Source organism: Nycticebus coucang, chromosome 13 (genome assembly GCF_027406575.1).
Source record: "Nycticebus coucang isolate mNycCou1 chromosome 13, mNycCou1.pri, whole genome shotgun sequence".
Classification (NCBI taxonomy): domain Eukaryota; kingdom Metazoa; phylum Chordata; class Mammalia; order Primates; family Lorisidae; genus Nycticebus; species Nycticebus coucang.
The window spans coordinates 65,761,570-65,784,965 of record NC_069792.1 but is presented as its reverse complement, the minus strand read 5'-3'; the positions used below and the strand labels follow the sequence as shown (position 1 = coordinate 65,784,965).

Genomic DNA, 23,396 nt, shown 5'->3' with positions numbered 1-23,396 from the left:
AGTCAGCCTCTAGTGTTAATGCCTTCTAGTTAAGCAGGTGTTATCTGCCAGGGGAAACAGCCTCAGCAAGAAACTCGTATCAAGGTACACAGAGTCTTCAGCTTACCAGGTCTGAATGGAAGGTATTCCCCCACATGAAAAAAAGAATAATCATGCTGAGCACAGGCTGTGGTTTAGTTCTCAGGCAGATCAACATTTGTGAAACTCTGATAATACTACCTTGTATTTATCTACTCTAACAAGCCTTAAAATAACATATATATGGAAGGTGCTATGCTCACCTTACAGACAAAGAAAATGAGGCCCAGAGAAGTTAAAAGACTTACCCCAGGTCACACAGCAAGTTGGTAGTAGAACCAGCAATAGAACTCACATCCCTGGGTCCAGGACTCTTTCCATTATACTAAGCTACCTCCCATATGACACAATGAAACTGGAAAAGAAAATATTTCATGGGCCTGACCTTACTAATTCCACTTCTTCATTCTCTCCTATACCTTTCTCTCACAAGGTCGCTGCCTCCTGAAGCACATACATACAAAATAACCCTTTGTTGTGTATATACTCTGTATTTACTATTTTGTCAAAGCACATCTTATTGCGGCAATGACAGAATACAGGGGAAAATGACATGGAACAGTGTTAAGAGTATAGGACCTGGAGATAGAAGGTTTGAATTCTAGCCCTAACTTTGCCACTGGACACTTACACAGCCATATGTCTTAAGCAATTATTCAAACATTGTGACTTCCTCTTCTATGAGAATTGCCTACACTGCTTCAGAGAATTATTGTAAATATCAAATTAGACTATGTGTATTAAATCTATAAATTTAAAAAGTGCTGAATAAAAAAAGTTGGTTTCTTTGTAAGGAATATATCCATTAAAATCTATGCTCAAAGTGAGGGGAACATTTGGAGATCAGCAGTGCAGCCTCGCAGCCATCCTGTTACACCTCCTCTGCCAGGTAAAATGAGGACGAAAGACACAAAGTAGGTATAGATTAAACAGTGAGAGAAGAATTTTCAGAAGGCAGCGCAGTGCAGCACAGAGAGTGCCACACCAGAGACCTGGGCTCCAGGTGCAGGCCCTGCCATGAATGACACGTGTGACTCTGGGCAAGCTCACTGGCCTCCAACTTCTACATCTATCACCATGAGGGGGTCAAAGAGAGTGTGCCAAGTTCCTTCCAGCTCTAAAAGTATGATAACTAGAGTTAAGAGTTAAAACTGTACATTTACCACAAAGGAAAGACAGCCAACAAATGTCCTAATCCAACACCCAAACCATAAAAGGAATCTCAGGAAATAAATGAGGTTACTCAAAGACTACTACTTACTTGCTAGACCTTGGAACGACCATTTCGGCTAGTGTTTCATACTGCTTAATCCAGTCATTGTGGTTTAACCTGGAGAAAAGGTACGGTAAGTATTGGAAAAGAAAAACAAGTCCTACTTCCTTCCATATTCAGGAAGAGAAAAAAATGAGACAAATGTAAAATCTGGCCGCAGTTAAGTAAACCTGAAATCTATTTGAGAAATGCAGGAAATAGAGATCACCAGCCTCTTACATCCAGTAACTATCACAAAAGAGGCACATCCTAGAACTAGGTTTAGAAAGGAAGTAAAGCACAGCATAGATTCTATTGACAAATTAGTTTCAAACCGTATGACTGATATGTGTTATACCTCATTAAAAAAAGAAAAGGGCTATGCTGAAATCACTATCATTTCTATTCAGTGGCTATCAGGAAGGGCTGAATAAAACTCTATTTACAGAAGGCACAGAGTACCAGGAAGCAATGAGGTTACGTGATATGACAGTAAACTGACACAGATTCTTGAGCAACAACCTTCTCTCCCTGCCACTGGATTCTGGGGATATGAGGAAAGACAACTTGTCTGAGATTTAAAATAAAGAATTATCTGGGGTGGCACCTGTGGCTCCAAGGAGTAGGGCACCAGCCCCATAAGCCGGAGGTGGCGGGTTCAAACCCAGCCCAGGCCAAAAAAATAAAATAAAATAAAAAAATAAAGAATTATCGTGTCGGTAAGCTAAGACAGAAAATAATTCATTATGCGAGGTGCCCTACGTCCCATGTTCCAATTTCAGGGTACAGAAAACTGAAAATTTCTGGTTTTAAACAAAGGTTCAATAGAACAAATCTTCTGGGCGGCGCCTGTGGCTCAGTGAGTAGGGCGCCGGCCCCATATGCCGAGGGTGGCGGGTTCGGACCCAGCCCCAGCCAAACCGCAACAGAAAAATAGCCAGGCGTTGTGGCGTGCACCTGTAGTCCCAGCTGCTCGGGAGGCTGAGGCAAGAGAATCGCATAAGCCCAAGAGTTAGAGGTTGCTGTGAGCCGTGTGATGCCACGGCACTCTACCCGAGGGCGGTACAGTGAGACTCTGTCTCTACAAAAAAAAAAAAAAAAAAATCTTCTATCTGGGGCAAAGGTTATTTTCCTACCTGGTACAAAAGAGGAAATGCACAGAAATTTGCTATAAATAATCAGAGTTTCAGTATAGTAGAGGAATTATGTAACTAAAACACAAAACTTTTGAAGCCACATCCTTAGTTTAAGCTTTTTTCCATGTGCAAGAAAACTCCCAAAAGCCCGCACACTAGAGTAAAGGTGAAAAATACACACGTCAAATAATACTGTGGCCATTGTAAATTCCATGGAGGTGCTTTCCCTCCCATTCCCGGAGACATTTTCTAGTATTCCCAGTCCAGGCAGATGAAAATGCAGAGCACTGGGCGGCACCTGGTAAGGCACCGGCCCCATATACTGAGGGTGGCAGGTTCAAACCTGGCCCCGGCTGAACTGCAACCAAAAAATAGCTGGGTGCTGTGGCAGGCACCTGTAGACCCAGCTACTCGGGAGGTTGAGGCAAGAGAATTGCTTAAGCCCAGGAGTTGGAGGTTGCTGTGAGCTGTGTGATGCCACGGCACTCTACCGAGGGCCATAAAGTGAGACTCTGTCTCTACAAAAAAAAAAAAAAAAAAAGAAAACACAGAGCACCCCAAGAAGGCTTCATGCCGTGATACTCTGAAAAGGACCCCATCTCCTACCTCAGGTTGGATTCCCCCAAAGATTCCCTGATTTAATACGATTTCAGTATAAGCCAAAGGTGAAACCATTAATGTGTGTTATATATATACATGGAGTTCTCATCTTCCTACAAGTGTCCAAAGGTTTCATTTTACCAAGATTAACTATGATCAAATATTAAATAGCACAGAAGGCTTAATCTAAGGAGGTTTCAAAGGGTTATCTAACCCAGGCATCAGCAAACTATGTCCATAGCTCAGCTTGTTGTTATAAATAACATTTTACTGAAATACAGCCACATCTGTTTGTTTACATATCATCTAAGGCTGTTTCATCTATAACCACAGGTTCACACAGCAGAGTTGAGTAGTTGTGACAGAGATCACATAGCTTGCAGAGCCTAAAATATTTACTATCTGACCTTTACAGAAAAAGGTTTGCTAAGCTCTGTTCTAATCCATACTTTGTTTCTTACAGGCCTTAATCCATCCTAAACAGTTGTAAAGATTTTTCAGAAAAACAAATCCAAAGACCTTTCTATTTTGAAAAATCTGAAATTAGCCAGGTGCAGTACTCACAGGTTTAAGACCAGCCTGAGCCAATGTGAGACCTTGTCTCTAAAAATAGCCAGCCATTGTGGCAGGCGTCTATAGTCCCAGCTACTTGGGAGGCTGAGGCAAGAGAATCGCTCCAGGAGTTTGAGGTTGCTGTGAGCTATGATACCACAGCACTCTACCAAGGGTGACCAAGTGAGACTGTCTCAAAACAAAAACAAAAACAAAGAAAAGAAAAGAGAGGGGAATCCTACTGGTAGTCAGTTACTGTCTCAGAGTTACGAGAATTGTGGAGAATATCAAATTAAAAAAAAAGAAAAATCTAAAATCTGTATTTTAACACATTTTAGCACTACCTGATGTTTGAATAAGCCAACTCTACCAAGGTACTAAATTTTATTTTGAACCTCAATTTATAAATGATGCCTCTGTTTATCAGGTTATGATTTAAATTCTACTTTATGAGTAAATGCTGACTGACAAAATGAGTGACAAAGTTTATACTCCTTTTACACTTGGATTTTATGAAAAATGTCAATTGCAATACTATTAATAGACACTAACATTTTTTTTGTATTCTAACAAGTAAAATCTTTTATAATAGTTAAGACACTTACTTGGGAACTACCACCAGTAAGGTGATAAGATACTCTGAATCAAGAACAAAGTCATCCTTCTTCACAATTTCTGCTAGGCTTCTAGTTAGCAAACTTCCTCTAAGGAATAAGGAAAAAAACACTTGGCTGATAATTATGTGCTTCTGTTAATCCAAGTTAAAAAACAGCATTCACATATACTATAAAATACATATCTCAACAGAGGTATTGGTCTTAGTTAACATTTTTTACTTTGTGAGAAGTCAACCTTAAGGTGAACATGTCCCACTCCTACAAGGAAAGAAATGTCAACATTTTTCAAATTTGCCTCTGGTGTCTACCTTTCTGTTTGCTTTAATTATTATAACTCAGCTCTTTTCTCAATTACATGTATAACATCTCTCCTAGGAAAGTGCCATTCATCAGAGTAACAATTAAAGTCTATTTCATCATCATTATGAAATTATGTCATCTAAGCACACCACCTTTGGTGTTCCTCCCTCTCCTTGCGTATCATTTGATACCAGGCAATTTTGGCTAGTTAACCTAATAATCAACTCTTTCAATTCAGCCTTCATTTGTTCTTCTGGTAATCACATCTTCCCATAATAAAAATGTCTTACCTGTTTGTATCACAAACAATACTCAATCAACCTTCCCTCTGGGATACGAATGTACAACTTAAAGCTATACTTGCAACACTTACACTACAAGATCGACCAGAACAACTGCGCCCTGTTTTTTAAAAACCTTATTAGTGAAAAACCTAAACTCAAATGGATAAAGGGTAAACCAGGATCCAGTTTGTAAGTATTATTTATGAAACAAGTGTAATAAATCAGCCTTGTAGCTATTTTGACTTGTCTCAATTCTACAAACTTAATGAACTTATCTCCATGAACTAAAAGAAAAAAAAAACACCAATAACAGAAATAGCATAAAATGGAACTTAATAAATTCCCACAAAACCTCCTGCAGTGCCTACTACTGTGATTCCCACTCCTTAACATCCACATATACAAAACCTCACACAGTGCCTGCTAGTGTGACCCCCACTCATTAACATCCACATATACACAAAACCTCCCGCAGCGCCTGCTAGTGTCATCCCCATTCCTTACATCCACATATACACAAAATCTCCCTCTCCTTAACATCCACATATACACAAAACCTCCTGCAGCGCCTGTTACTGTGATCCCAACTCCTTACATCCACATCTACCCAAAACCTCCCGCAGCACCTGCTAGTGTGATCCCCACTCCTTAAAATCCACATATACACAAAACCTCCTGCAGCGCCTGCTACTGTGATCCCCACTCCTTACATCCACATCTACCCAAAACCTCCCGCAGCGCCTGCTAGTGTGATCCCACTCCTTAACATCCACATCTACACCAAACCTCCCGCAGCGCCTGCTAGTGTGATCCCCACTCCTTACATCCAGATCTACACCAAACCTCCCGCAGCGCCTGCTAGTGTGATCCCCACTCCTTAACATCGACATCTACACAAAAGCTCCCACAGCGCCTGCTAGTGTGATCCCCACTCCTTACATCCAGATCTACACCAACCTCAAGCAGCGCCTGCTAGTGTGATCCCCACTCCTTAACATCCACATCTACACAAAACATCCCACAGCGCCTGCTAGTGTGATCCCCACTCCTTAACATCCACATCTACACAAAAACTCCTGCAGCGCCTGCTAGTGTGACCCCCACTCCTTAACATCCACATCTACACAAAACTTCGCGCAGCGCCTCCTAGTGTGATCCCCACTCCTTAACATCCACATCTACACAAAAGCTCCCACAGCGCCTGCTAGTGTGATCCCCACTCCTTAACATCCACATATACACAAAACCTCCAGCAGCGCCTGCTAGTGTGATCCCCACTTCTTAACATCCACATCTACACAAAACCTCCCACAGCGCCTGCTAGTGTGATCCCCACTCCTTAACATCCAAATCTACACAAAAACTCCCGCAGCGCCTGCTAGTGTGATCCCCACTCCTTAACATCCACATCTACACAAAACTTCGCGCAGCGCCTCCTAGTGTGATCCCCACTCCTTAACATCCACATCTACACAAAACCTCCCACGGCGCCTGCTAGTGTGATCCCCACTCCTTAACATCCACATCTACACTAAACCTCCCACAGCACCTGCTAGTGTGACCCCCACTCCTTAACATCCACATCTACCCAAAACCTCCCGCAGCGCCTGCTAGTGTGACCCCCCACTCATTAACATCCACATATACACAAAACCTCCTGCAGCACCTGCTACTGTGATCCCCACTCCTTACATCCACATCTACCCAAAACCTCTCACAGCGCCTGCTAGTGTGATACCCACTCCTTAACATCCACATCTACACCAAACCTCCCGCAGCGCCTGCTAGTGTGATCCCCACTCCTTACATCCAGATCTACACCAAACCTCCCGCAGCGCCTGCTAGTGTGATCCCCACTCCTTAACATCCACATCTACACAAAACCTCCCACAGCGCCTGCTAGTGTGACCCCCACTCCTTAACATCCACATCTACGCAAAACCTCCCGCAGCGCCTGCTAGTGTGACCCCCACTCCTTAACATCCACATCTACACAAAACCTCCCGCAGCGCCTGCTAGTGTGATCCCCACTCCTTAACATCCACATATATTTGAAATGCTTACGCATTCTTTCGCTCCAAATTCTGAAGATTCCCTTTCAGGTTATTGTACGCAGATGCTCGAGATTTCAGGTCATTATCAATCTGAGTTACTCCCTTTAATAAAGAAAAAGAAGAAAAACAGGTAAAATTTTCCTAAATCAACCTTTACTAATACAATTAAGGTAGATAAACTTTAATTTCTACCAAAAAAACCTACTGGTTTCTGATGTAAAAGTAGTCTAACATTTTAAAAGTAGAAGTGCAACTTTAAAAGATCATTTAGCAATAGTCTACTTCATGTTTAATATAATTTCCATATGAATCTCATCTACTAAATATAATGTGTTAATTCACAGCGTATTTTAATTATTATTACTCTACTAATTCTTTTTTTTTTTTTTTTTTAAGTTTTTGACCTTTATTTCTGATCTGTTCCATTTTACAGGAGAGGTAAGTAGCCAAACACTCAGGCGCTGACCTGACCTGATTTCTACTACTCTACTAATTCTTAACCATGGAAATAGAATCTAAGATTACTAATTAAAAGACTTCAGTTCACAAGGCTAAAGGATTTATTTCCGAAAGGAACTAATCTACTAGACAGTTTCATTGTTATAAATACAATATTACACAAAATATTTTTTCAATAAAATTACAACTATAGTTTATTTATAAATGTTGCAAAAGCTTCTTTTTCTTTTTTTTTTGGTAGAGACAGAGTTTCATTTTATTGCCCTCGGTAGAGTGCCGTGGCATCACACAGCTCACAGCAACCTCCAACTCCTGGGCTTAGGCGATTCTCCTGCCTCAGCCTCCCGAGTAGCTGGGACTACAGGCGCCCACCACAATGCCCAGCTATTTTTTTGTTGCAGTTTGGCCGGGGCTGGGTTTGAACCCGCCACCCTCGGTATATGGGGCCGGCGCCCTGCTCACTGAGCCACAGGCGCTGCCCCACAAAAGCTTATTTTTCAAATGAGTACTATAACTACTTACAGAGGAAACGCAAAGGAGACTTAACATTTGGAGAACTGGTGTCGACTTAGCTCTACCACTTTAGCTGTGTAGCACTAGGGTAAGTCACTTCACCTCTCAAAGCCTGTTTCCTTATCACAGTATTAACAGGAAGGAGAGGATTAAACAAGGACCAAGAAAATAATGCTTAGTCATAGTAAGAGCACTTGTATTATCAAACTGCTCATTTTCTTCAAATTATATTAAGACTTTAATTAAAATCTTTGACAGTTTACTCCTTTACATTTAACTATACAGCACACTGTACAACTAAAGTCACTGGGAGCCAAGGAAAGTCTGCCCTGGCCAGGTCATTAAGCAAGCTGGCAAACAATAGGTCTTTGTCTATTTGCTTCATTGTAATTCCTGTTAAGACTTCAGATAATTTCTCTCAAGTTCAAAGATTTGTCAATATAAAAGGACCCCTTAACTTGGTGGGTTCATTGATGGACTTTGGGGTCCTTGTACTCCCTGAAGCTGTACATAAAAACAACATGGTACATGAATATGGGCATTTTTCTGGGCAGGGGATCAATATTCAATAGTCAGAAGGCGTCAGAGAACCCATGAAGTTTAATGTTTGAACAAGTACTGTATATAAACATACTTAAGTGACTACTATCACCTACCAGAAATCTTTAATAGATTCCAATTTCCTATTCTACGTGATCTCAGTTACCTTCAAAATTTGTATAAATAATATGGAATTTTCAACCTTCTTTCTCGAACACTGTCGATGTTTAACCACACAAATAAATAAGCAACATGGAGATGTTATACTTTTTAATGGATTTAACACCTAAACATTTTTAATGTCTACAGCTATAGCAGTAAGGATAGCTTTTGTTTGTATCCATGACATATAATTTAGTTGCCTTGTCAAAAACCTAAAAAGCATTTCTTACCTAAATTATAAAATAAACAAGGCCGTTGTAAGTCAGTGTGTCCTGACTGCCTCAACTCTTATCTTACCTTGGCAATTATTTCTGAAATATTTTTCAGGGACTGCTTGATTGGATATTTGGCCATATCCCACTGGAATCTGGTTATATAAGTAACCAAGTCAACTGAAATGGGGAATAAATTAATTACTGAAGAGAAGCAATAGAATCTTCTTATAGTTTTTTACATAGCAATACATTTTAATGTTGCAATTGGCATTGAGAAAATCAGCAAAGACATCATGTCTGAAGTGTCCTGATTAAATACAGAACTATATTAAGTAACATGGATTAATCAAAATTTCTACCTTACAATCGTTTTCTCTACTCAAAATTTAATATATATTAAGATGTTCCTTCTAATTAGATGATTTAATGAAAGATGTACATATCCATAATATGTATCATACGTTGGAGAGTAAGACAAAGATTTAAAAACGTCTTCAAAATGCCTCCTCTATAAGTAGAATTTGACAAAAGTATATTCTTTCTTTGACAACTTACCCAAATTGAAAATAAACTTGTTTGTTAAAACCATGTGATGATTGTTTCTAAAAATCTATACTTCAACAATTTTTAAAATATAGAGCCTTTTACTTTCAAATGGAACAGATAAAAAATGCAGAGCCTGGGTGGTGCCTGTGGCTCCAAGGAGTAGGGTGCCGGCCCCATATACCAGAGATGGTGGCTTCAAACCCAGCCCCGGCCAAAAACTGAAAAAAGAAAAACAAAAAAAAAAAAATGTAGAACCAGAGACATTCAACTAATTCTCTGAAGTTTATCAATCAAAATGACTTTATCCCTCAAGTCTAATGGGATCAAGGTCAGTGAAACCAAATGTTGAGTGTGGCAAAAGCTAACTGACAAAAGTAATTCACATCAAAATATTTTTCTCTCATTAATTTCTCCTTACATAATACCAACAAGTCAACATCATCAATGTTATTTCCAAAAGCAACTCTAGACACATTGACCCCCAATGCATTCTGCCCTACCAGACTGAACATCCTAGTTCATGAAATACTTAGAAGATCGGTTAAGGAACCATAAACAAACATATTTACCTTCTATTCTCTCTCAAAACACAAATTCACAGAAATAGTACACAATCAGATCAGAACCACTATAATAACCAAGAATAAATTACTACATTTTTAACTGATTAAATATTTATTAAACATCTATTATTTGCACAGAGAAGAAATAAGACTAGAGGAACACTGGATTTAAAGTATAGTTTCCTTATCTGAACAGGCAATATAGTGCAGAATGAAAGGAAAGGGGTATTTCCTATTACAATGATATATTATTTAAAGGTGGACCTAATTAAAAATGAAGCAAATGGTAAAGTGACACTTCATAAGATAACAAAAATGAAAATACAAATGACAACAATAAGGTCAAAACTCTGTTTATAAAGCCGTTATTACACAGAGCAAACTCTACAGAAGTATCGGCATCTAGCTTCAGAGAAGACAGTAGACTTCTTATGGGCATTAAGTAAAGAAATGCCATATTCAAATTTGAGGGGAAGAGGCATTACTCTGCAATAAAATCAATAATTTCTATTCTAAACCTTTAGTAGTTGCATGCTATTAAATACAAAAAGCTAGAGAAGAGAACAAGTTTTCAACTGGAACAAGGAGAGATATATATCTTTGGAAACTTACTTGTAAATATGAGTTAACAGAAAGATCCAAGAACATTTTAATATTGCTTCTGCAGAAAAATCAACATATCATAAGCTATAGTATATGTTATGTTAGACTGTCTTGCATGAGATTCTGTTTCAAAAGACAGGATGTAACTGGCAGCATCACCAAATTCAGTAACAATAATGGTATTTTAATGGCTTTCAATTGTATTTAATGTCCATATATATGTATATATTTTTTACAGTCTTTTTTGTAGCTAAGTCATTAACTTTACAGGAGTTAAGAACTCTTAGTCATTCACTTTAGTTAATAACAATCAAATCATGTAACATTTAGCTTACCTCCATTGGCTAACAAATTCTCCTGAACTTTATCTCTACTATCCTCCAATACGTCAGCCATGTATTGAGCCACTTTCTTAACCACTCTGGGGAGGAGAAAAAAAAAAATCAATAGCCATTTTTTAGGAAAAAGACCTGAATTCCATGTAATATAATAAAAAGAATACATTAAAACCTGAATTTTACTCTATATACTCCTATTATACCTGTCTATATATTATAGAACAAATGGGTCTTACCCTACAAATAATGTGTTAAGGCTAAAATTTTGTTACATGTGAAAATTAACTGAGTAACTATTTTAAGGAGACTATATTCAATGTGTGTATTAGTCTAGAAAGAAAGTAGTGAGAAGCTAGTGAGAAACAGTCTGCAATCAGCTATGTATTGATATACCAAGAAACTGAACAATGGATCTGACCACAGGGACCAAGAACGAAGGAGGTGACATGAAACTGCATTCTTCATGTACCTGCTACATGCCAGACACTGCACTTTCACTCAGGATGGAAGGGATCTGACAGGCAATAGAACACAAGCAACAGTTAGGATGAAGAATGAGGGCTATGTTATTTATTAACTATTTATCAAGCATTTACTATGGGCAATGAACTATGTCATAGTGAAAACCATAACACCAAAACTACCAACGCAACTTGTCAATAGCTTCATTTATAAGTCAGATACCAAAGTAGAGAATAAATGACTTATCCAATTTCACAAGACTAGTGGCAGAGCAGTGACTAGAAACGTGGTGTCTTGATTTTGGAGTCCAGTGTTTTCCTCGTTCTACGTCTGCCTCTAACCCAGGGAGTCAAAATTATATAAAACAAAATCACCATTTTCACATCACTTAAAATCCCACTGGATACAGAAATATATAACTGACTAAATGCACAGCAATCTGAGGTGAGTACCAGCCGAGATTACCAGGTTACAGAGATGCAGAAAGGAAAAAGGGATCGCCTCCAGCTACTACCTCCAGCTACTACAATCGAGAAAGCCTAACAGCTCATGAGCAAGGCAATGAAGTGTACTCCTGCCAGGAGCATCACATGATTCAAAATAGGAAAAGGTTTTAAAAAAAACAAACAGCAGGCACTCAGAGAATGGTGAGAGTCCAGGCTACCCAGAGTGGCAGGCTGAGCAGTGGGGGAGCTGAGTCTAGGAAGGTGCAGGGTCAGACTGCGGTCTCATATCAGACTCCAGACAGGGTTTAACATGGTCAAAACAAGGCTTAGGAAAATTACTCTGATGACTATAGTTAATGTCTAGGAAGGGAAACTGAAGGACAAATTAAGAAACTCCTGTAACTTTACCCTTGACAGAAAAAAGAAAGAAAGAAAAGAAACTCCTATAACAGTTTAAACATGAACCAGCAAATGACAGAAAAAGGTTTGAATGGATAAATTTAGATGATAATCCTATGCTGAGTGATCTCAAACCTAAAAAAGTAGAACAATTTCAGAAACAATAATGTAAGCCATAAGTCTTCAGCATGATTAATCTGGGGTTTATATACACACTTAGCTGTGTTTCCAAAATTCATCTATCCCTTCAAGGAGACAAAGCATTAATGGCATTTAACTTAACAAGCATCTTGTAAAAAGAACCATTTGCTATGAACATTCTAAAATGTGCATTTGTTTACACAGAAATAGTTATGAGTGTAAAATCTCTGGGTGTAAAATTTATAAACTCAACATTCCATAACCTAGAACTTCATCATCTCCCGATACAGTTCTGTGAGAGTATTTATGTCAATGTGCATGCTGTCACCTTAAGAAAAAAACATCTACCTTAATGATTATTGAAGAAATATAAGCTATGATTTACCCCATATGCCTTAAACCACAATGTTCAGACTTTATAAGTTGGAGCATTCAAATCATTAAGCTATCACCTGTTACCAGGATCTTATAACCACATGATTTTTAAATTCCTCCTATCTTGTAGAAAGACTGAAGAAAATGGGCTTGCAGAGCAGTACAGAAAGAGCAACTGTTCTGCAGTTTTCAATTTTACTGACCAGACTAATTACACTTACCCTAAGTGCTTTTTAGATTCATTCCTTAAAAATTTGAGCCAACTTTAAACCATATTCAGAAATGACAAAAACTGTAGTGTAGAAAAACTCTTTTTTACTAAACTAAATTTTTACTATTTATTTACTAACAAATAAATGTAATAACATTATGTGTTCATGGATTAAAAACAATGATGTTATCACGTAGGATGGTAATACTCCTCAAATTCTTTTTTTTTTTTGGAGGCAGTCTTGCTGTGTGTGGCCTGAGCTAGAGTGACATGGCCTCAGCCTAGCTCACAGCAACCTCAAACTCCTGGGCTCAAGCAATTCTCCTGCCTCAGCCTCCCAAGTAGCTAGGACTAGAAGCTTGAGCCCACCATACCTGGCAAGAAACCCTCAAATTCACTGATAGATTCAACATTAACCTCATCAAAATCCTAGCTGCTTTCTTTGCAAAATTTGACACTGTGATTGTAACATTCGCATGGAAATTCAAAGAACCCAGAATAGCCAAACAATAAAAAAAAAAGAAAGAAAGAAAACAAAAACTCACACTTCCTGATTTTAAAACTTACTACCAAGCTACAATAATCAAGACAATATGATAAGGACATATTGTGGCATAGGACAGAAACAGAAATCGATGAAAGAAAACTGAGTATCCAGAAGTAAACCCCCACATTTATGTCACATACTAAAGAATAAAGCTGGAGCCTTCTCTTTCAACGTACATAAAAATTAATTCAAAACAAAGAACTCGATGTAAAAGCTAAAATCATAAAACTCTTAGAACAAAACATAGACATACAACTGTGTGATCCTGGATTAGGCAGTGGTGTCAGATAAGATATCAGAAACACAAGCAACAAAAGAAAAAATAGACAAACTGGACTTCATCAAAATTAAAAACTGGCCAGGCATGGTAGCCCATGGCTGTAATCCCAGCACTTTAGGAGGATGAGGCAGGAGGCTCACTTGAACCCAGGAGTTTTGAGACCAGTTTAGGTAATAGGGTGGGACCCCATCTTTACAAAAAATGTTGAAATTAGCCAGTACTTTGAAAAGTGAGGCAGGAGGATCACTTGAACTTGGGAGTTCAAGGCTGCAGTAAGCTGTGATCACACTACTACAACTGAGTGTGGGCAACAAAGTGAGATCTTGTCTCTTAGAAAAAAAAATAAAAAAGATTAAAAACTTTTGTGTTTTAAAAGACACAATCAACAAAGTAAGGACAACCCACAGGATGGGAGAGAATACTTCCAAGTCATAACTGATAAGGATCTTGAATTTCATGCAGTATAAAAAACTCTCTTACAACTCAATAATAAAAAGACAAGCCAATTAAAAATGGGCAATAGATCCAAATAGACATTTTTTCCAAAAAAGAAAAACAAATAGCCAACAAACACAAGAAAAGATACTGAACACATCATGGGCCATCAAGGAAATGCAAATCAAAAACAAAGTAAGATACCACTTCATACCCACTGGAATGCTATAAGCAAAAGACAAGGTAGTACTGAGTACCACCAAGGATGTAGAATTCTCATAGTCTGCTGCGGGGAATATTAAATTGTGTAGCCACTCCGGAAAGGTTTGTCAGCTCCTCAGAAAGTTAAATATAGAGTTACCATATGACCCAGCAATTCCACTCCTAGGTATATACCCCCCAAAATAAAAACATATGAGCACATAAAAATTTGGACACATGTTCGCAGCAGCATTATTTATATAAGACAAAAACTAGAAACAAACTAAATGCCTACCAAATAATAAATGAATTAATAAAATGTGGTATAACTATATAATGGAATTTTATTTGGTAATACTAATCCATGCTACAGCATTTGATGAACTTTGAAAAGAGCATGCTAAGTAAAAGAAGATAGTCACAAAAGACCACACATAGTATTCCATTTATATAAAATGCCCAACGAGGCAAATCTATAGTGGCAGGAAGATTAGTAGGCGGTGAGGGACAGGAAGTGACTACAAATGGGAACAGGATAAGGGGATGATGAAAATGTTCTAAAATGGATTGTGACAAAGGTTGCACAACTTTATGAATATACTAAACTCACTGAATTTAAATAGGTGAATCGTATAGCATGTAAATATCTCAATAAAGATATTAAAAAAAGAATCACTATTTGCACACTTCAAAGAGGTACATTTTATTGCATGCAAAGTGTACCTTCATAAAGTGGATTTATAATCATTTTCTAAAACTATTCCAATAAGCAGAGTATATATGTTATAATCAGCCCAATGTCTAGGAAGCCTGACAACACTGTCTCCCATTTTGCTCTCCTCCAGGCTTGTAAGTACATTACCCTTCTACAAATGCATCCAGTTTAGCCAGTTCATCAGACAAGCCAACCAAGACATCCAGTGTGCCAACCTAAAAGGGAATACAGCATTCTGTTATTTAGGTTTCATCGTGTTTTTCTTTTTGTAAACAAGATGATACATCTTGCCCTGAAGGTCCCACAAATCTCAAGTTCTCCATATTTTCACAGCATGCAAATGTGCTTAAAAGATGTTTGCCAAACATTTCAAAACTATTTACAAGTACGGAATAATCCTCTAATTCCTGGGTACAACCAGAATTTAAGATGTTAAGACTCTTCAAAGATAGGCCTGTGCTTGCATTATTCAGTGACAGTGGGTCATCTGAAGTCCCGGTTTACAACACAGGCTCTGAAGCAAGAGATCCATGGATGTGCAGTAGAGGGTCTATAAGTGAGTTTGTATGCATAAATGAGCGTGTTTGGGGGGCAATCTCCTGTCTTGCATCCATAACTCCAAAAATATTATGAAATGGTAATTTTAAGTATATCTTCAATGGATGCAGCCTAAGACTGCTGCAGTTAACCAGCAAAAGTAAAATCATGAGGCTGCTAGATTACTTATCTTTAATAAATGTTAAACAGATTATCTAGTTTAAGTAATCAGGCTGGATTTGACAAACATGATTAAGTAGGTGCTATGGTAACACATTTACTAAGTTAGCACAACATGAGTTTACTAACAGAAAAATTAATTCTCTGTGTTATTTAAGAATATGTATTACTAAGATTTTTTGCTTCAGAAAATATTTGTGAATGTATTATAATATATTAAATATTTTCATAAGATTTCTCATTACAATTTATAAAAGCAAAAAACAGTCTAAATAGAAAAAGACATCATCTCATTTTGGTAGTTACTCCTAAAATTTTTAAACACAAGACACATTTTAAATGATGTCAATGGCTAGAAAGGAGATTTTCTTCTAAAAGAAGCTGTGTATCTCATCTCCACTATAAGAGAGAATGGAGCCTCCCTGATGATGAATTCATACACTCTTTTACACAGTGCCACTTCACCTTTAAATCGGGAATGTTGAACTTGGAAGAGATGGCAAGATTATTGTTCTTCGTAGTAGCAGCATGCAGTTTCTCCCATGTTTGCTGGCAGGTTTTCTCTCCAGGAGCAGATATAAGCCAGAACTCAGTCATGTCTGTTACTAGGTATTTCTTCAGATAGCAAGAGAGACTCTGAAATGTAAGAGGAACAAAAAATACATTTAATATCACTTGTTTCCAAAATGTTTCAGAGTCATAAGATAAGTGATAAAATGTAACCTGTTTCAAAATTAAGCCAATACTGGCATATGAGCCCAAGCAAAGTCAAATTTACTTACCTGGAAATAAATCCATCTAAAATACTAAAAGGGATTTATTTATGATGCTAGGAAAAAGAGGGGATAAGAACCTGAAAAGTACCTAATTAAAAAAAAAAATTAAAATCCTGCCATTTCTCCAGGCATTCCTTTAAAGGGATACACAGCAGAGGGGAGTTAAAAAGAAAAAAATATATATATTAAAATCCCCAAAATGGGAATTATTCAGAACTGACATTATCCAAAATACCAGCCACCAATAGTTTCAACCAATGAAGCTAAAGGTCTCAAATGTGTAGGTTTATCTTAAACTTTTAAAACATAAAACTTAAATGAGAAATTTTAAAAATATGTAACTTTCGCACTTGAGAAAGACTTTAGTTGAATTAATGCATCTGAACAGCAGTCACCAGATCTCAAATCCTCGACGTATACTAAACTGCCATCAAATATTCACAAATTTGCAAAAAAAAACAAAAAAAAAACTTGCCAATCTGCCTATTATTGGGATCTTAATAAGAGAAAGGCTGTGATCTTTCTCTCCAAAGAGTTCTATTAAGATACAGCCAGTCCTCGTTTACGTTCTGTTAAGATACAACCAGTCCTTATCTACGATCTTTTCTCCTCCTCCTCCTCCATTTCCCCCTCCCCGTACTCATGGAGGAGGGAAAAAGTTCAGAGATGAATCTATTCAAACGTAAGTAAGGACCAAGTAGGGAAAGCACACAAACACAAAATGACTTATAGAAACTAAAATAATATAGTATCTTTCCAATGTAATATGCCTTGATGAAAGCCACCTTTCTACTACCACTACACATTTAACTTCTCCCCAAACTGGGTGTCATGTCTATAAACTGAATATAAACATCTTACAAGTTGTCCTGAGAACAAAATCAGATAATGAACATGAAAAAACTTTGAATAAATTTTAATTTCCTTTCAAATGTAAAGTATTATTATTAATCATAATGGACTTTCCTAATTTCAGTAGGCCATTTTAATCATACCTACTCATTGCAACACCATTGAAAATGAGCTTAACATAAATGCCGCCATCCTATATACCTGTTATTTTTTCTAACTACTGTTCATAGAGCATCTACCATATACAAAGTACTACTTTGGATGTTTTATGTATTGTCACCTCAATTAATCTTCTGAACACCTCAGATAGAAAAATATTATCCTCCCCATTTGCAGATAAAAATATGAAAACTCAAGGAGGTTAAATTGGTATAAAATACAGGTGATGGTATTACATCAATGTCTCAACAAATCGTCCTTGACAATGACTCTTTCAACATTACTAATGAAGTTACACTTTCGCCAGCTTTTAGTGACAAAGACCTATACTTTCTGAAATGAAAAAACTACGTTACATATTCCCAAATGGCAAAAGTGCTAAACATGGGCTTGTTAGCAATGGCTAGCTCACACTAAGCACTCAGTCTGGCCAGAGAACAATACAGCTTAACTGGCCATCCAAGGATGGAAGCCACTCACAAGCACCAAGCTCGAATGAGGTCATTTAAAGATAGGCCTTGATTTAAAAGCAAAAGTAAACTTCAAATTTTAAACTTTAAGACTACTATATATTATACTACCCATACTCTTTCCCAACCTGATTTTTTTCATTCAACTTGTTTTTAGAATTATCCATGGGGACCCACACATAGTTCATTCATTTGAACTGCAGCGTGGTATTCTATTTTATGAATAAACTAAACTTTATTATCCATTTTTTTTCCTGGAAGGATTGGTAAATACTTTGTACATGTCCCTGTTTCTTTGAAAGAGTTTAAGACAGAAGTAAAACAGCTGAAGCGCAGGGTATGATCATCCAGTAGAATACCTTCCAAGATGAAGCCAATGTGTTCTTCCACACTCCTATGCTATGTGACTTTGCCACTCCTTCCATCGACTTGTGACTTGTTTTGACAAATAAAATGCATGGGAGCCACACCATGTGGGTTCAGGTCCCAGATATCAACTTCTACTTCTGTTTTTATACCACTGCCTTCGGACTACGCATGAGGAAGCCAGTCTAACCTACCGAAAGGGAAAGGCCACACGGCAGAGAAACAACCACCAGCATAACTGGCAGTCGTGAGAGTGAAAACATCTTGAACCTTCCAGCCCGGCCAATCTCCCAGGTGAACACAGCTGCTTCAATGAGCTCAGGCAAAACACGTAGATGACATGACAACTCATGGAATAAGGAGAAATAAGAAAGCACCATTTTAATCACTAAGTTTGAGGATGGTTGTTATGCAGCACACGAGAACTGACGCAAACCACTGTCAATTATATAGAGTATTGCCAAACCATTCTTCAAAGCCTTTACCAATTTAAGTTCCCAACAGCAGAATAAGAGTTTCTATTTCCACAATTTAAAAACACACAATGGTATATATCATTCACAGTTAAATACAGAAAATACAAAAACATGCGTAAGAGAAAGGAGCTTTAGTTTTGTATAAAGATTTTTCTTTAATCTTGGGCAAATATGGCAAAATATTAATACTTACTAAATCTGGGTTGTGGATCTGTGGATGTCTATTAATCTGCAATATATGAATTTTTCTATCCAAAATATTTCAAAATTAAGTATTTTTAAAACTGTTGCAAGAATATGATTGAATATTCTTTTATGACCACGTACTAATATATTGAACATAAACTTTTTTTTTTTTCAGACATAGTCACACTTTGTCACCCTTGGTAGAATGCCGTGGTGTCATAGCTCACAGCAACCTCAGACTGTTGGGCTCAAGCGATCCTCTTGCCTCAGCCTCCTGAGTAGCTGAGACTACAGGTGCCTACCACAATGCCAGGCTATTTTTAGAGACGGGGTCTCACTCTGGCTCAGGCTAGTCTCAAACCTGTGAGCTCAGGCAATCCACCCACCTAGGCCTCCCAGAGTGCTAGGATTACAGGTGTGAGCTACTGCACCCAGCCCAAACCTTTCTTTAAATTTTGGGATTTTTTTTTTTTAAGTATTTTTTTGGTCAATATATTCAATAATTCTAATTGTATAATACTAAAATGGTAGGAGCTCAGGCTACACCTATATTCACTCCAGAACCTATTTCAGGAAGTTGATTTTTAAAATAAATTCCAGATGAAATACTGTGGGTCTTATCTCCTCCGTCCTGAGCACCCTTACCTACACAGCTCTGACACTTGCTACCGCCACTTCATTTTCCTTTGGCCACTTCAGTCTCTGCTCTTTCCCTTTCTCTGATTTTCTCCAGCTTATACTATTGTATACTTACCAAATTAAGTGTTTTGTTTTGTTTTGTTTTGTTTTTTTGCAGTTTCTGGCCGGGGCTGGGTTTAAACCCGCCACATCCAGCATATGGGGCCGGCACCCTACTCCTTTGAGCCACAGGCACCACCCTGGTTTTGGTTTTTTAAGAGAAAAAGGAAAGAGGAATCTAGCTACTTTGGTTTAAACACTAATCACAGGACTACCTTGAACTTTAATATTCTAAGTTCATTAGAGAATCCAACAGCACCTTTTTTAGTAATCCAGATCTTCTAAGTGATAGAAGTTAAGTAAAATTTGAGGTTTTATTGTAATTATTTTATACAAGTGGTTCTGTTAAAGTATATTTGATGACACATTTTTATACCTTCTTTCCCCACAAAACGGCAGCAAATGGAATCAACTGTTAAATTCTTCCAGATGATAGAGCTAAAATACCTAAAGTGTAGCTTCTTCAGAGACTGTAATAATAGGAGCTATTACAGTAGATGTCACTATCATACCATTTTGAGCTCTAGACCACCTTGTTAACCAAAACCTTTTTTAAAGGATTTCAAGAAATAAGAAACAGGACCCAATCTCTTTTTTTTTGAGAGAGAGCCTCAAGCTGCCACCCTGGGTAGAGTGCAGTGGCATCACAGCTCACAGCAACCTCCAACTCCTGGGCTCAAGCGAGTCTCCTGCCTCCGCCTCCCAAGTAGCTGGGACTACAGGCACCAACCACAACGCCCGGCTATTTTTTTTTTTTTTGTTGTTGCAGCCGTCATTGTTGTTTGGGGGGCCGGGGCTGGATTTGAACCCACCAGCTCAGGTGTATGTAGCTGGTGCCTTAGCCGCTTGAGCCACAGGCACCAAGGCAGGACCCGATTTCTCATCTGTTCATAGTCTGACAAGTTTGTGAACTCATCCTAGAGACTGTACTACATACTTCATTGCTGAATATCACCACAGTCACCTTTGAAGTACTCCCCTTGGGAAACTATGCCCCAATACCAGCGCCTAATCTACCCTTCGAAGCAATTTTGGAACTCTTTTTCTGGAAAAACCATCGGAGCTGTCATATAGCACACAAAAACACACAACAATAAAGAACGCCACTCATCAAGACACCACCACACATCAACATGAACACACCTGTGAGAATGATACGCGATATGATAGGAAACTTTACCAACTTATTTGTACAGTACTGCCAATGTAAGCACGCAGTAGCAAGTTCACGAACTTAATTGTCATACTTTGTATGACGACAGATCTGATGAACATTGCACAAATGAGGGACTTCAGGAGTTCAGAATTGCTTTGAAGGTGGAGGTGGACTAGGCATGGCATTGGTACATAGCTTCCCAAGGTGAATACAGAAGGTGACCACAGTTTTATTCAGCAATGAGATCCGCCCTGCTTTTCTAAGATGTATTCAGAAACTTAACTGTCAGACCGGCTAAATAATACCTGCACTCTCTACTTCACTGACCTTTTATCAGGATCAAAAGAAATACCGTTATGATAAATTCTAAACAAAACTATAGTCCAAAAGTGTCTGAGAAAGTTACAGAACATTTTCTAATTCTAGCTTTTAACTGGAGCCCTCTTTAGAGCCTAATTATTGGGAGATGAGAATAGAAAAAGGTGCCTTCTTATGTCTAGCACTGTGCCTTTAACTTCTCATCTCTTATTTAATTCTCACACAACCCCAAGAGACAGGAAGTCATACCCAAAGAAGTCAGGAGTTTACCTAAGGTTCCACGACTGGCAGATGGGGTACAAATTTAGTTGTGTTTGACTTGAAAGGCCACATTCTCTCTGCTGTGTCCTCCTGGCAGCAAGGAACATTCTGTATTCAAGTGCACCTCAACTCTTCTATTTGAACTGAGATCCACACCTAAGCTTGAACACCTTTTCCTGTGTTTAATTTCAAGCTCAGAGCACCCTATAGGTCCAATGAAATCTGCTGGATGAAGGGAAGCTTCCTTTCCCTTTTTTCATTCAGGACCGTCATAATTTCTAAAGCAGCATCCCCCAGGCACAGAGAAGTATTCTGCCAAACAAAAAGACCAAAAATTAGAGATTCAAGGGTCCTGCCAGATCAGATAGGGAAGAACACTAATTTGGGAGTCTCACAAACTAAAACTCTGACTTGGCCGAGCAAGGTGGCTTACACCTGTAATCCTAGCACTCTGGGATGCCATGGTAAGTGGATCTCCTGAACTCAGGAGTTCAAGACCGGCCTGAGTAAGAACAAGATCCCATCTCTACGAAAAATAGAAAAACCAGGTGGCACTTATGGCTCAGTTAGTAGGGCGTTGGCTCCATATATTGAGGGTGGCGGGTTCAAACCTGGCCTGGCCAAACTGCAACAAAAAATAGCCAGGCATTGTTGTGGATGCCTATAGTCCCAACTACTTGGGAGGCTGAGGCAAGAGAATCGCCTAAGCCCAAGAGCTGGAGGTTGCTGTGAGCTGTGATGCCATAAGCACTCTACCGAAGGCGACAAAATGAGACACTCTCTCTAAATAAATAAATAAATAATAAAATAAAAATAGAAAAACTGGCCAGGCATTATGGCAGGTGCCTGTCATCTCAGCTACACAGTAGGCTGAGGCAGGAGGATCACTTTAAATCCAGGAGTTTGAGGTTGCTGTGAGCTGTGATGCCACAGCACTCTACCCAGGGCAACAGAGACTCTGTCTCAAAAAATAAAGAAAAACCACCTGGATACTACCCCCTTTCTTCCAGTTTCCTCATTTATAAAATGGAAATACTACACATGTCTTCACACAGCTAGTAAAAAGAATGAATAAAATAATGTACCAAGATATTCCCCTTTCCATTCAGCTGCCCTTCCTAGGAGTGACTGTATTAGCTGCGGTTCACCCCATCCTACCTCCCAAGGCTCTCCCCAGTGCCCCTAGCCTTTGTTTACTCATACCTAGTAAATGCCATTATTCTACACTTATCATCTATCCTCCCTCACTTTAATAATCACCTTTACTGGGAAATCCTGAAAGGCTAGAATCATCACTTCTTTGCAAAAGCCTAAGATCCAGCATACACAATCTCTTCCAATAGCAGAGACTTAATAATAAAGGCTTGTTGGATGAATAAATGAAATGCAAATATAACAATAAACAATTAAATTTGACCCTAAAATAATAAAAAAGCTCAATTAGAGAAAAAAATGAAAACCAAGAAAAATATTCATATATTTTTTGAGAAGTGTTTTTATTGTTATTTTTAAGTTAGATTCGTTCAGAAAAACAAACTCTTACTTTACAGTAGTTTATAAATTAAAAACTGGCAAAGTTGGGCGGCGCCTGTGGCTCAGTGGGTAAGGCGCCGGCCCCATATACCGAGGGTGGCGGGTTCAAACCGGGCCCCGGCCAAACTGCAACCAAAAAATAGCCGGGCGTTGTGGCAGGCGCCTGTAGTCCCAGCTACTCGGGAGGCTGAGGCAAGAAAATAGCTTAAGCCCAGGAGTTGGAGGTTGCTGTGAGCTGTGTGAGGCCACGGCACTCTACCGATGGCCATAAAGTGAGACTCTGTCTCTATAAAAAAAAAAAAAAAAAAAAAAAAATTGGCAAAGTTACAAGTTCCTAAGCAAGTCTTTGTCTTTTATTTCAAGG

General features: G+C 38.4%; 1 protein-coding gene across 3 annotated transcripts in view; it reads right to left on the bottom strand.

Moving 5' to 3' along the window:
- Positions 1 to 23,396, bottom strand: part of ATP6V1C1 (ATPase H+ transporting V1 subunit C1) — a 53,685-nt gene that overhangs the window by 18,267 nt on the left and 12,022 nt on the right. For 2 of the 3 annotated variants that reach the window (XM_053558716.1, XM_053558717.1), the window contains 7 exons: positions 16,207 to 16,377; positions 15,172 to 15,239; positions 10,810 to 10,895; positions 8,845 to 8,939; positions 6,884 to 6,975; positions 4,224 to 4,322; positions 1,340 to 1,408 (listed from right to left, as the gene is read on the bottom strand). In XM_053558716.1, coding sequence (XP_053414691.1) covers positions 1,340 to 1,408; positions 4,224 to 4,322; positions 6,884 to 6,975; positions 8,845 to 8,939; positions 10,810 to 10,895; positions 15,172 to 15,239; positions 16,207 to 16,338 — 641 coding nt within the window. In that variant the 5' untranslated portion in view covers positions 16,339 to 16,377. Of the gene's footprint in view, positions 1 to 1,339; positions 1,409 to 4,223; positions 4,323 to 6,883; positions 6,976 to 8,844; positions 8,940 to 10,809; positions 10,896 to 15,171; positions 15,240 to 16,206; positions 16,378 to 21,508; positions 21,812 to 23,396 lie in introns of all 3 variants that reach the window. The other variant, XM_053558718.1, reaches the window with a different exon arrangement.